This window comes from Miniopterus natalensis, chromosome 10 (assembly GCF_054644295.1).
Source record: "Miniopterus natalensis isolate mMinNat1 chromosome 10, mMinNat1.hap1, whole genome shotgun sequence".
In the NCBI taxonomy this organism is placed as follows: Eukaryota; Metazoa; Chordata; class Mammalia; order Chiroptera; family Miniopteridae; genus Miniopterus; species Miniopterus natalensis.
This window is the reverse complement of record NC_142090.1, coordinates 17213000-17228279: the sequence shown is the minus strand read 5'-3', so window position 1 is coordinate 17228279 and position 15280 is coordinate 17213000. Positions and strand designations below refer to the sequence as shown.

Genomic DNA, 15280 nt, shown 5'->3' with positions numbered 1-15280 from the left:
GTGTTTCTGCTAGTTCGGGGACCTGGGGCCTGAGCCGGCTCGCGACCCTGTGGCCCTCGGGGCGCAGCCTGGGGTGGAGGCCGCTGCTCACCTCCAGCGCGCTCTTGGAAGGGGCTTCGGTCCCGGCGAACTCCGGCTCCCGGTTTTACATCCTGTGGGGTGCTGTTTTGTGCCTCGGTTGCCACGTCCTCCGCCCCTGGGCCCCGCCACTCACCGAGCCCTCAGACTGGAGGGTCACTCTTGTTTATCTCCTGAAGGTCAGAGGGCAGTCGGGTGGTGCTATGGTAACCGCTCTCTGCCACCTTCCCGACACGAGCCTGCTCGTGTCTGCCAACCCCTTCCCAAAGCCACATCCCGAGAGGACGGTGCATCTGCCAGGAAAGTAGTGTTCACTGACTCTGATGGTGCAGAAACAAGCGGGGAAAGGAAAAGCAGGATATGATTTTGTTAAAACGTTCTGTAGTTTTAAAGAAAAGCCGAATGTTTCGAGCTTCCATGTGTAGCTGCATACTTCAGTCTGCGACGGAAAAAAGGTTTTAAAAGCTTTATTAGGGAATTGTATTTTTACCTTGTCTTATTCCTTCAAGCCTCAGTGCCTAATTTTGATTTTTAGCATGCCCCAAGTAAAAACTGAATTCCCTGCAACTGCCCTGATTAAGAGTATAGTAATGTGGTTTGCAGTTCCTAAAGCTGCTTTTGCGTAAAGGCAAAAGCTCCTTGGGTCTCCTGATAAAACTTGAGGGCCTTCTCTTTCAATTCCTAAGTGTATAAACTCCCAGAGTAGTGTGTTTGAGACTTGAATTTCATTTACTTTTTGGCATGGACCATAATAAGGTTGCTGGGAGGTAGAAAACTCATCTCTGATAAATTTCATTCTCTTTATCAGAGAATGAAACTTGATGTAAGGCAAATACATGTTTGACCTCATTCAGTAGATTTAGTTAACTAATTACCAAACAGAAGAATGGCCATCACTGAAGAATTTATGTAGTACTGTATAGTGTACAAGTGAGGGTCCAGATAGATAACTTGCACGTTGTATTTGTGTGTAGAGAGGATGAGTTTGTTTAGTCATAGTCTTTTACAGTGATTCAGGGGTCTTCAGTAGGATCCTTTTGAGAATCAACTGAGGAGCATGAGCTGACAAAGATGAACCAAGTATGTCTGAGTGAATGGTACTTACATACAACTTTGAAATCAATTCATCATCACTCTCAGTATAATCAGTTTGCTTCCATTCATCCAGTGATGTGTCAAAAGATACTTAATTGGCCATATTTTATATACATTGCACCAGTATAGATCATTAGTACATTGATAGTAACACAGATTTTTCTATAACATGGGTATGCCAGGATTGTTGGAATGACAGAGGTGTGTAGCCAAGAGAGCCATTGGAAATCCTTGCTAGGCCATAAGGTCCTAGATCCTGTATGAACTCTTAAATATGGCTGTTGTTGATGTTGTAATTTATGTATTAGAGTTAAGACCGCTGAAATAACACTTTGCCTGTTGCTGGCTGATGGCCACATCCTGTAAGGGGAATTGGGGGTTGGGAAGCATTGACGGGCAGGAACTGCATTGCTGCAAACTACCATCCAACTAATCCTGTAAAATGTATTGGTATATAAAAAGTGCAAACACTATATTAGGGAATGTAGAGGAATATTAATTTATATTAGGTGAGATCCCTGTCTTCCAAGAAGGTAGCATCTATAGCCTCTGGTCATTATTGTGGAGTGGTACAAGCAAGTTTTATAAAAGTTTAGAGGAATGGGTACAGATCACTTCCAGTTGGAGTGATAATATGAGATAGGTTTTTGTTTTTTTAATCCTCACCTGAAGAGATTTTTTTCCGTTGCTTTTCAGAGAGTAGAAGGGGGAGAGAGAAACATCTATTGGTTGCCTCCCCCATGTGCCCCAACTGGGGAGGGGGATCGAGGCTGCAACTGAGGTACATGCCCTTGCCCTGAATCGAACCCAGGACCCTTCAGTCCATTGGCCGATGATCTAACTACTGAGAAAACCGGCTAGGGCATGAGATAGGTGTTTTCATCTACGATTTAAAAATTATTTATAGATGTTTGGCACTGAAGGGAGGTTGAGCTAAAATAACTACCAGATTCCTAAGGACTTTATGCATGCTACACACACACAGCAAAATTACAACTAGAAACCGAGGACCTTGTCCCTACATTTTGCATAGCATTCCTATGGCAATTAATTATGTATTCAAGTTTTATCAGCCAAAAGGAAACTATTTTTCCCCAAAATTTCTAGAATGTTTTTCTTAAAGAAAATTTTTTATTCTGTAGCCAGAAAAATTTAGTTTGCACTGGGTTGCTTTAGTTATAGAACTGATGAAACCTGAGTAATAATACTTGGTTATTCTCAAAGCTTTTCTTCTACAGCCAAATATTGCACTTTTATGTTCTCAGCTGTCTTATAAATGTATGCCCTTCACTCACACAGATAATTAGTTAGAATGTATTAATGAACTAATATAAATTTACTCCATCAAAGGAGAAACATTGAGTAAATGGTTTGTCGTTATCATAGTTCTTACCAAATCATGAAGGATAACACTATTACTTTAATGTGATAATCCATTGTTGGTACTTGTTCCAAGGTTTGTAAGTAAAGAATGTCAGAGCCATGGCCGCTGTGGCTCATTTGGTTGAGCCTGGTCCCGTATACCAAAAGGTCTCGGGTTTGATTCCTGGTCAGAGCACATACGTAGATTGAGGGTTCGAGTTCCAGTTGTGGGCGTTTGTGGGAGGCAGCCAGTCAGTGTTTCTCTCTGTCTCCCTCTCCCTTCCTCTCTCAAATTTAAAAAAAAAAAGAAAGAAAAAGAATGATAACCAAATAGCTTTTAATTTCTAGATTTCATAACCTGGGCCTTAGTATGGTTAAGTTACTATCAGGCTGCCCTGTTCTCCTCCCAATCCACAATTGAAGTAGACACTTAAGCAGTGAGATCCTGCTGCGTTATAGAGGAATGCCTTTTTTCCTGAATATCCAGCTCAGAGAACTGGAATTTTATCACCACACCCATTTCTCCCACTTGTTAACATTGAGCAATGGGTCTTTGGTCAACCAGAATAACTGGGGTCACTCAGTGCTGATGTTCTTGAGAAGTTGAATTTAATCCAAACATCTAAGATTCCCTGAAACAATTTACTTTTTAAGTGTTCTGTGACCGGCAGATTTTTTTCCAAAAAAATGACTTGAAGGAAGAGGGAGAAATGGCAAGAATTTAGAACTTTCAAGGAACTTTTTGAATGGATAAAATAAACTTTTTTTTTTTTTTTTTTAAGGTTTTTATTTTAAATATATCTTTATTGATTTCAGAGAGAAGAAGGGAGAGATAGAAACATCAATGATGAGAAAGTCATTGATCGGTTGCCTCCTGCACGCCCCCGGCTGGGGGTCAAGCCCACAACTCGGGCATGTGCCCTGACCAGGAATCAAACCGTAATCTCCTGGATCCTAGGTCCATGCTCAGCAGCTGAGCCACGCCCAGCCGGGCAAGTAAACTGATTCTTAAGGCTTGTTGTTATTGAAAGAAATTCACCCTTATGCCATTAATCTTTTCTTACAAACTTACTGGAGCAATTCATGAAAATAACTTCCAGAAGAAAATTATTGGTGACATACTGCAAAAGGATGACAGTTAATATCTTTTCTAGCCCCTTTGTTCATCCCTCTAACATGACTATCCAATAGAAATATAATACACTCCACATATGGAATTTTAAATTTTCACGTGAAAATTTAAAATGTGAAATTAATTTTAACTTAATTAATCCAGTAAATACAAAATACCATTTGTTCAAAAATAAAGTACAGTATAACACTTATACCACATCTTAATTCACATTAGCCACGTATTTTTTTTAATCCTTGCCCAAGGTTCCATAGGTTTTTAGAGAGAACGGGAGGGAGGAGAAGAAGAGAGAGAGGGAGAGAGAGAGAGAAACATCCACGTGAGATAGGCACTCGGATTGGTTACCTCCCACACATGCTCGGACCTGGGTGGGGAGAAGCTGTAACCCTGGTACACACCTTTGACTGGAATCGAACCTGTGACCCTTTAGCTCTCAGGTTAATGCTCTAACCACTGAGCCAAATCGGTCAGGGTCACACTATCCCCATTTTAAATGCTTAGTAGCCACATATGGCTAGTAGCTACTGTCCTGGGTAATGCAAGTCTAGATTTTTTTTTTTTTTTTTTTTTAAATATTAGATGTTACCCTTGGTGAGGTAGGAACAGAATGTTAGCACAACTTTTATAGGTCATTTGAGAAATGGGAGATGGGAAGATGCATTTTGCACAACCATAGGTCATATGGTAAAAGTTTATCCAAGCAAGTCCTTCACTTAGGTATATTATATGTTTTCCTAATATACTGTTATGTGTAGCCGTTACAATGGGAGAAGGAGAAAGAGAAGAGTCATTTAGCTTTCTATCATTTTGTTTTCAGTTTGGTTGAAAGGAGAAAGATGCTTCAGGATTAACTGCACTAACGTAGTTCTTCAAGTGCTGTGTGTGAAAAGTGGGTTTGCACTCTTCTCACATCTTCCCACACAAAATACCCTGTCTTGGGAGATATCCTTTGTTTCTGCTTGAACATTTTTATATGTATATGGGTTTAGATAAATCTAGTACAGCTTTTTTTTTAGTATCTATAATCATAAAACAAGGGGCCTTTTGTTAAAGTGTCTAATAACTAGGAGTTGGTATATTTATATGTGTGCACAAAGAGTGGAGATTATACATGTGTGTATATGTAAGTTATATATATATATACACACACACACACACACACATACTACATATTATATGTAAAAAATATATATTAAATGCAGGTGTTTCATTACCCACTGCAAAGATGAAGGCTCATTTGCTAACCCTTTTTTTTAAAACCCCACTCAAGAATATTTTTTCCATTGCTTTTCAGAGAAGGTGAAAGGGGTAGAGAGAGAGAAACATCAATGTGAGCAAGACACATCAATTGGTTGCCTCCCCGCTCACCCAGACCAGGCCAGGGATCGAGCCTGCAACTGAGGTACGTGCCCTTGGCTGGAATCCAACCCGGTACCCTTTGGTTCTCCGGCCAACGCTCTAACCACTGAGCAAAACCGGCTAGGGCCCTTGACCCTTTTAGGCAGTTTTTTTTATCAGTGGTAGATGACAGATTTCAGGGTGACAGTAGGTAGTGAGGAAGCAGAGACAGCAGCATAGACAACTCCTAAAGACTGGGTGAACGAAAGGGAAGAGCAAGCAGGGTCTGGGAAGGAATGATTTTGGATTGTGGAGACCTAAGAATTACTGATTGGTAGAGTGGAGGAGCCTCTTGAAGGGTGGGATTAAAAGTTTTCGAGAGCTTGGCCAGTGTGGCTGAGCTGTTGAGCATTGGCCTATGACCCAGGAGATGGCAGTTCAATTCCTGGTCAGGGCACAGGCCCAGGTTGCGGACTCAGTCCCCAGCAGGAAGCGTGCAGGAGGCAGCCAATCAATGACTCTCATCATTGATGTTTCTCTCTCCCCCTCTCCCTCCCTCTCTCTGAAATCAATTTTTTAATAAAGGTTTTAGGGAAGGAAAGAGAGATGTCTGAATGATAAAACCAGATCACTTGGCTTTTACTCTGGATTTCTTCTCTTATCCTGTATCAAGATGTTAAGCCTCAAATTTAAATGTAATTTAGCCTCTAAATCACAGTGCCTCAATCTCAGTGCATCAGTTTGATACATTTCTGTATGTCACATTTATCAAAACTTTGTACAGCATCTTTTCCAGCCTTGATAATGTTAGTGGGCTTAAGCATTTATCATATTGTAACATTTGGGGTTTACAAGAATTGTTAACGGTATTTTTATCCTGAGGATGTAATTATTCATTTATAAAATTTTCCTAAATGTGAAGTCCGCTTATGAATGCACATAAGGAAAATCCTCTGTTGTGATGACTCTTGATTTTACTTGATTCTGTAAGCCTCTAACATTATAGATATTGTTTGAATATATCAAAATGTCAACAACAGCCTGGCCGGGCGTGGCTCAGCGGTTGAGCATCGACCTAGGATCCAGGCAATTGGGGTTCGATTCCCGGTCAGGGCACATGCCTGGGTTGCGGGCTGCAGCCAATCAATGACTCTCATCATTGATGTTTCTACCTCTCTCTCTCTCCATCTCCTTTCCTCTCTCTGAAATCAATAAAGATATATTTAAAAATATATTTTAAAAAAAGTCAACAACATATATAACTTATTACTTGTCTCTAAAGAGTTTTATCTGTCTAAAGAATTAGTAGTAGTTTAAGATGGAAGTTTCATTTTGCCCTAAAGTAAAGAAAGGCATTTTCACCTTAATGTTTAAGAGAGCCACTAAATCTCTAGTTTTCTCTTCACTGTTCCACTGATTTGATTGATCAGTTGAATTATTGAAGGTAGGCTGGAGTGTTATTCTGGAGGAGTATGTTTTACGTTTTTTTGTTTTGTTTTTTTAAAATCCTCGGTATTTTTTTCCATTGCTTTTCAGAAAGAGTTGGAGGGAGGGAAGGAGGGAGGGAGGGAAGGAGAGAGGAACATCAGTGTGAGAGACACATCCGCCGACCAGGGCTGGGATCAAGCCTGCAACCAAGGTACGTGCCCTTGGTTGGAACTGAACCTGGGACCCTTCAGTCCATGGGCCAATGCTCTAACCACTGAGCAAAACCCTATCTTTAAAAATAGGGTTTCTGTCCTAAGAATAGATACGTATTTCCTTCAGTTTGCTTTTTCAATCTGGAAAAATGGCTTGAAAATGTTTGCTTTGCTACCTAATACTGAAAAGAGTTTTTATAATAGTGCTTAAAAAGTAATACACATTAAAAGGTAAAATATATATGAGTGTGTGCTCATTTACAACAAGTAAACAACACAACAGAGTACAGTATTAAAGTTCACACCAGCCTCAGCACCCCATCCCATCTCTTCTCCCTTGAGTGTAGGGGTTACCACTGTTTACAGATAGATGTTTATCCTTCCACACCATTTTTGTGCCTGTATGTTATATTTTATACAAATATAAATAACCTGGTGAGGTAGGTTGGTTTTTACATAAATGAGATCTTGGCATTGTTTTGCAACTTGTGTTGTTTTCTTAACAGGTTTTTTGTTTTGTTTTGTTTTTAAATATATATTGATTTCAGAGAGAGGAAAGGAGGGGGAGAGAGAGAGATAGAAACATTAATGATAAGAGCGTCATTGATCGGCTGCCTAGACCGCAACCCTGGCATGTGCCCTGACCGGGAATCGAACCCCGATCTCCTGGATCCCAGGTCGATGCTCAACTGCTGAGCCACGCCCGCCGGGCTCTTAACGGATCAGTGCTAATAGATCGATCCACCTCATTCTTTTTAATATGGATATTAGTTTTAGGTATACAGCATAGTGGTTACACATAAATATAACTTACAAAGTAATCCCCCCTAATAGTCTAGCACACACCTGACACCATACAGGGTTATGACAGTATTATTGACTATATTCCCTATGACTATTTTGTAACTGCCAGTTTGTACTTCTTAATCCCTTTTGTTTTCCATTTTTTATCATAAACTCTCATCGCTGAACGCCTGGGTGGCAGTATCTCTATGTACAAATTTGGGTGTTTTGATCAGATAGCATGAAGCAGAATATTGATAAACTTTTAGAAGCTCAGCTCAGTTCTAACACTGGTGAGAACAGCTTAGGAAAAGTACCATCTTCTCGTATGTCAGGGGTCTCCAGGTCTTGCCTTCACATTGCCTCCCATTATCTCCACTACATTTCTGTTTGTCTTATTGGCAATGTCCTATTTGCTTTCCTGCTACTTTTAAGGAATCTTTATGTAACATACTCATTACACCTTGCTGACCGGCTATTTTAAGCCAGAACTCTCCCAGGTGGCTGGCTACGTGGGCCAGCAAGGTGTTTAAAATTACTTAAGTTAACGTAATACAGACACGTGTATACTCATGACTGGTCAGTGAGGTGATAACTGTGCTTTGCATTTTTTGGCTTATTGAAACCATAGGACTCTGTAAACCCAAGGTAATACAGTATAACTTCCTTTAGCTACTATTTGGGGGTTATAAGAAAAATGGGTACATTGAAATATGTTTAACCCAGCTCGTTTCAGCCTTTTTCATATCATGGGGCACATAAACTATTACTAAAATTCTGTGACACACACAAAAATACATTTTTTGCCTATCTGACAAAAAAACACAACTGTAATTCATTCACACTGGTTGGCTATTGTTGCTTTAGCTGTTGTCTTTTAAAAAAAATTATTTTTTTACAATCTAAGGGAAAAGAGGTCAGTGCCTCTGACTAAATAGTCAGGTATTGTATGTTTTAAAATTTTGGGGGGCACACCAGTTGAAAATAGCGGGTTTAACCTACTGGCATATTTAATTTCCTTAGCCCCTGGCACATTTCACCCTTCCTTCTAGTTCCCAAACTTTGAGGCAGGATCAGACATGCAATTTCTTTGTATTAAGTATACTTTCAGGTCAAAATTCTTAAGATGTTACTATGGCTATTTGAGAGTTTGGTTAGAATTAGTGGCTCTTAATTTGACTGTCTTTTTTTTTTTTTTTTTCCTACCTCCCCCCCCACCCCCCTTTGTGACTGTCTTTTTAAAAATAATCAGAGGTGGGATGTAGTGGTTGTATTTTCTGAAAACTCTCCAGGTGATTCTAGGGTGCAGTCTGGATTGAGAACCACTGTGATAGAAGCTATGCTGAAAGAGTTTTCATATTTTAAAATATATTTACATACAAGATCTTAGACTAGATTGTTCCACTGGTGACATCCTGAGGAAGGTGAAGTCTGTGGCTGGTCTAATCTACAGATTTTAGGACAAGGCAGTGCATTTAACTTACATGTGATGCAGTGTTCCTCTGTATTGTAACCTTGTGTTTGTTTCCTAGGGCTGCTGTAACAAATTACCATAAACTGGGTCGCTTAAAAGGACAGAAATTTATTCTCTCGTAGTTCTAGAGGCTAGAAGTTAGAAATCAAGGTGTTGGCTTTAGGGGAGGATCATTCCCTATTCCTAGCTTCTGGTTTCTTGACTTGTAGATGCATCACTCCAATCTTTGCCTCGTTTCATAACATGGTATTCTCTTCTCTGTGTGTCTTTGTCCAGATTAGTCATTGGATTAGAGCCCACCCTAATCCAATATGACCTCATTTTAACTTGATTACATCTGCAAAGATCCTGTTTCCAAATAAGGTCACATTCATACGTACCAGGGATTAGGACTTCAGCATATCTTTATGGAATGCAATTCACCCACAACAAGCCTCATGCCTAATAACCACCTATCCATCTAGGAAGGGAGCCAGCCATTGGTCATAAAGGGAAATGAGTAAGAAATTGCAAAAACTTACTCTCATTGCAGGGGGAAAAGCATTCAGAATTCATGTCCTGATGAAGGATTACTTAAAATGTAAAAGCCTGGGAAAATCTTCACCCTTGATTTTTAATTTTACAGTTTTTTCTCTAAGACCTTAACCTCTCTGGACAGTACTGTGGAATACCTGTAGAGTGTACCAAACAGGTTACTATCCTGAAGTTTCTCTGCAATTTTTGGTGACATTTTTCAATAAAGTATTACAGCCTTGTGCTTGTTCTTTAGAATCACCTATGACTGTAGAGAGCTTGAAGGTGTGGAGTAGGGCCTTGTAATCTGTACTTTGAACAGTATTTCAGGTGGTTCTTATGCCTGGAAAAGTTTGGGAAACACAGTATATGGAGTGATAAAGCAGTTGTTATTCACCGTACTATCTGAATGGTTTGGTCTTTGAAGGGGATTTGAGATTGAGCCTAGACATGGGAGATGGGTTGGTGCTATAGGCCAAGGACACTGCTCAGATATTTCATTGGCTCCTAATCTGAGGATCATCAGAATCATCTGAGAAGCATTTAAAACTACAAGTGCCTGGATTCAACTTCAGAGATTCTAATTCAATAGGGAAAACTTCAAAGCTTCATAGGTAATTCTAATAACCAGCCTGGTTTGAAGACCGCACCATTGATATAGTACAAAAAGAAAATTATTGGAATCGGTATGGCTGGGTTTAAATCTTGGTTTTTTCACTTTTAAGTCTTATGAACTTGGGCAAAAGGATTAAAGTTCTACTTTAGTGCTTTTAATTTTATTTATTTTTAATCGATTTTAGAGAAAGGAAGGGAGAGAAAGCGAAACATCTGTGTGAGAGAAACTGATCAGTTGCCTCCCACACGTGCCCTGACTGGAATTCGAACCTACTACCTTTTGGTGTATAGGACAATGCTCCAACCAACTGAGCCACACCGGCCAGGGCACTTTGGTGGTTTTTATTTTTTTAAATATGTTTTTATTGATTTCAGAGAGAGGAAGGAAAAGGGAGAGAGAGAGACAGAAACATCAATGATGAGAGAGTCATTTATTGGCTGGCTCCTGCATACCCCCAGCAACCCAGGCATGTGCCCTGGCTAGGAATTGAACTGTGATTTCCTGGTTCATGGATCAGCCCAACCACTGAGCCATGCAGGCTGGACACTTTGGTGTCTTTTAAAGGGAGACTACTTACAAAGTACGTATTTTAACTATAATTCCTTGTCAGCCTACAATTAGATGAAGGAAACTGGTAAAAATTTCTCACCATAAAACTGGCAAATCTGATATTCTACTGTACTTATTTTATAGATAAGTAATAATATTTGGGGTTATAGCAAATGAATAATTTAACTAGATGTGAGCTTTTTTAATGATTAAACATACTGCCTCCTGAATTAACTACCTTTCTTTTTCTTTAAGATCTAATTATCATGGACCTGCGACAGTTTCTTATGTGCCTGTCCCTGTGCACAGCCTTTGCCTTGAGCAAACCCACGGAAAAGAAGGACCGTGTACATCATGAGCCTCAGCTCAGCGACAAGGTTCACGATGATGCTGAGAGTTTTGATTATGACCATGATGCCTTCTTGGGTGCTGAAGAAGCAAAGACCTTTGATCAGCTGACACCAGAAGAGAGCAAGGAAAGACTTGGGTAAGGTATCAGCCTCTCAGGGGCCTAGTTCGGATAGTGACATTTCTTTACAAATCAACTCATTCTTTTTTTTCTCTCTGACTTAATCAACCAGTAAAGTTTTGTTGAACTACATTTTATGAAAGTTATTCAGAGTTGCTACCACTAAAATTTAATTAACACTTGCTCTCATGTATTTCTCCATTGAATAACTGTTTTTACCTCACTCTGTAAAGCAGTCATTTTTATGTAAAAGTACCCAGTATTAAAGGACCCAGCTTGATCCCAAAGGAACATTACCTGGTAGGGGAGAGGAGCTTCTCATTCTTGCCCTTTTTAATTTTGAAAAACCATTCCTGACCTATTCACTCTTGCCTAAGCCACATCTTTGAGTGGGTAATAAGCTGCAAATTAAATCTCTGGACTAATTTCTCTGAAGTTTATGATTTCCTAGAATGTCCCTTGCCCTCTTTGTTTTCGTTCTCAGATATTTGCTTAATTGAAAACAAAAACCTTAACAAACCAACCTTGCCTTTTAGAGATTGTAAAGGTAATGCTCTTAATGTCAGAGTGTGAGTTGCTGTTTCAGTAACCACTGGGCCATAGTCAGGTTCCGTGGTTCTCTGCCAGTATCTTTTGGTAGAGTACCAGTTGATTCTTTTTTTTTTTAAATATCTTTATTGATTTCAGAGAGAGGAAAGGAGAAGGAGAGAGAGATATACAACCATCAGTGATGAGAGAGCCATTGATCGGCTGCCTCCTGCACGCCCCCAACTGGGGACCGAGACCGCAACCCAGGCATGTGCCCTGACCGGGAATCGAGCCCTGATGGCCTGGATCCTAGGTTGACGCTCAACCGCTGAGCCACGCCTGGCCGGGCCCAGTTGATTATTTCTAACTGAAGATCTGAGACTCTCTTTTGGCGTTTCGAAAGCCTTGCTTTTTAAAGAAATGCACATTAATTTAATGAGCATTTTCTCTTCAATGATCATAGTTGGTGTTACTTTCTGAACTGTATTCAAGAGATTTGTTGGAAAGTTGTACCACATAGGCACTTCCAAAAATATTTTGCCATCACAGATAGTGCTATGATTAGGAGACATTATAGGGTTTGTTTTGAGTGATACTTCAGGATAAATTAATTAATTTTTTTAATGTATCTTTATTGATTTCAGAGAGAGGAAGGGAGAGGGGGAGAGAGAGAGAAACATCATCGATGAGAGAGTCATTGATCGGCTGCCTCCTGCAGGTCCTCTGCTGGGGATCGAGCCCACAGCCCTGGTCATGTGCCCTGACTGGGAATCGAACTTCGATCTCCTGGATCAACCACTGAGCCATACCCGGCCAGGCAGGATAAATTTATTTTATTCTTTCTACAATATTTTATTCTTAAACACTAACAGAAATAATCAAAAGATTTTGCTATGTAGAATGAGAAACTATCCCAGAACACTTGAAAGTAGATAGAAAAAACAAATAATAATAAAGAGTCAGTCTTCTGTTAGGTTGCTTTTCTAACTTTGAGAGACCATGCTCACTTTTAATTTTAATCTTATAAATGTGCTAACATTCCTGGCTGAAAATAGAGCTGCATGAGGGAGTTCTCAGTCTTCATGTCTTGTCTATTAATAATGTGCCTGTCCAACCCATATTTTGTCTGCTGCACATATCTCGCCACAGAATTACTCTTAAATCATGAAGGGCCCGTAGGCTTAGTGTCTGTGAGGATGTTCTGGCTCTGTGCAGGTAGTGGAATAGCTCTGCTAGCAGCATTCAGTAGAGGGAAAATACTCTTTTTTTATCAGTAAATATCAAAAGCTCGACACATGAGCAGACTCCATATTTTATTAGAATAAGATCATACTTTCTATGAAATGTGTGAATGAGCCAAGTACTATTTGCTTCTCCCAAGTTCTGGAAATAAGGACAAATACCCCCAGTTTATAAGGTGACATACTGTTGGCAGCAAAAATTCCTGGTAAGCTTTTTTTTTTTTTTTAACTTATTCACTGTGGCATTTCTGAACATTGTTTTGGTAGGTGACTATACACCAGACGTTGGAAACAACAGATTCCCCCTCTTCCATCTATTCTAGAAGGCAAGTAATTATTAGGAGACAAGATTGTTGTTCATACCTGTAGTTGTAAAAGTTCAATTTTTTTTTAATCCTCACCCGAGGATATGTTTTTATTGATTTTTTTATATTTTTTTGAGAGAGAGAGAGACATCGATGTGAAAGAGAAACATCAATCGGTATGGTACACACCCCAACAGGGGATCGAACTTGAAACCTGGGTATGTGCCCTGACCAGGAATTGAACCTGCAGCCTTTTTGTGTGAGACAACGCTCTAACCAACTGAGCCACCTGGCCAGGGCAAAACACACTACTGTTTTGTTTGTTTCTTTGCTTGTTTTTTAATCCTCACCCACGGATGTTTTTTCTATTGCTTTTCAGGTGGTGGGAGGGGAGACATCGATTGGTTACCTCCCATACACACGAGCCCTTGGCTGGAATCAAACCTGGGACCCTTCAGTCCACGGGCCGATGCTCTTAACCACTTAGCCAAACCTAGGGTTTACTATTTTTAAATCTTTAGTAGTAATATCTAAAAGACTACACGAAGCATTTTGAAACAATTTTAATATAAAGGTTTAAGTTTCTTTTTTTTATTAAGAGTGTTGACAAGTAGAACATTTTTTCTTAGGTGTTTATTCTGAACCTCACACACCCCATGCACACCAAGAAGTATCCTGAATTTTCATTTATGTGTCCAAATGAGGATTTATTTGTTTTGAGGTGGTGGTCCTTAATGTAAAAAGAGTTCTCACCCTTGCTATATTTGCTACAGAAATTAGCTAGAACAGTTCATCATCCTTTTTTGGGTCACAGGCCCAGCCCTTTCAGGAGTCTAATGAAAGCTAAAGACTTCCTCAGAAAAGTGCACACATGAATATACATATATATAATTTTGCATGCTGAAAATTTTAGGAATATTATGAACCCTACTGGAGCCCACATATTGACCTAGGTTCTTAAATAAACAAAGGATTTGTTTTATGCCCTTTGAAATGTAGAGGCTTGTGTTATCTCTTAGGAGAAATAACATAAGGTCTACTAAGTGCATTGTGTCTCTCCTGGAATAAATGCTTATTTAATGTTGTCATTAAATGTTGTGGTGTTCACCAGTGTCATAGGAATATGATACCATTAGCTTCATAAATTTACACAGGCTTTTAAAGATCAGACTTTAGAGCTTCGTGCCTAAAATAGGACAGGCCCATTTCCAGTGTACTTTCACAACTGCCTGCAGGCTGGATGGCCAGTGAGATAAGAATGGCTTTTATATTTTTTTTTCTTTCTGCTTTTCTTGCTTTATTATTTATACTTCCATGGCCTCTTAAAAAAGTAGACTGAGGCCAATAATATTAACTGGCCCAGGTGGGAAGGAGATGGAGGCTGGGGAGCCTGGCTTTTACATATTTTTTTCTATCACCATTTATCCCCCCATACCCTCTAACAAGCCTCCCCCCCCCCCCCCATGGTTTTTATATTTTTAAATGGTTGTGTAAAAAAACAAATATGCAACAAACGTATGTGGCCATCAAAGTCAAAATACAGGGTGGGGCAAAAGTAGGTTTACAGATGTTCGTATGGAAAATACTACAAATTAATAAATAATGATACAAGAATAAACTCTTTCACATACAACTGTAAACCTACTTTTGCCCCACCTTGTATTTACTGTTCGTTCAAAAAAAGGTTGCCAACCTCTGTGTTAGGGGTATTTTTGTTAAAATAAATAGAATGGTGTTCAGCCAACCTCAGTGAGAAAAGCCCATCTTGAATAGTCATGTCTTTTTTTTTTAATCTCAGTGATCCTTTTTAGGCTACTTATTATAACTTATAATAGCTTAAAATTTTCTTTTGGGAGCCCTGGCTGGTGTGGTTCAGTGGTTAGAGCATTGGCCCATGCGCCCAAGGGTCATAGGTTCGATTTCTAGTCAAGGGCACATACCTGGGTTGTAGGTTCAGTTTCCCGGCTATGGTCAGGACACATGTGAGAGGCAGCCAATCAATGTCTCTCCCTCAAATCAATGTTTCACCCCCACCCCCCAAAAAAATCAATGGAAAAATTATCTTTGGGTGAGGATTAACAAAAAATTTCTTTGGGGAATGGGAGGGGTTTTGATATCTGCTCCCCCCCCTTTTTTTTTTAATGGTACAGTGGCACT

General features: G+C 39.7%; 1 protein-coding gene across 2 annotated transcripts in view; it reads left to right on the top strand.

Annotated features, from left to right (window-relative positions):
- CALU (calumenin) overlaps positions 1 to 15280 on the top strand; it is a 28556-nt gene that overhangs the window by 184 nt on the left and 13092 nt on the right. For both annotated transcript variants that reach the window (XM_016213372.2, XM_016213371.2), the window contains exon 2: positions 10836 to 11067. In XM_016213372.2, the coding sequence (XP_016068858.1) occupies positions 10847 to 11067 (221 nt within the window). In that variant the 5' untranslated portion in view covers positions 10836 to 10846. The remainder of the gene's footprint in view (positions 1 to 10835; positions 11068 to 15280) is intronic.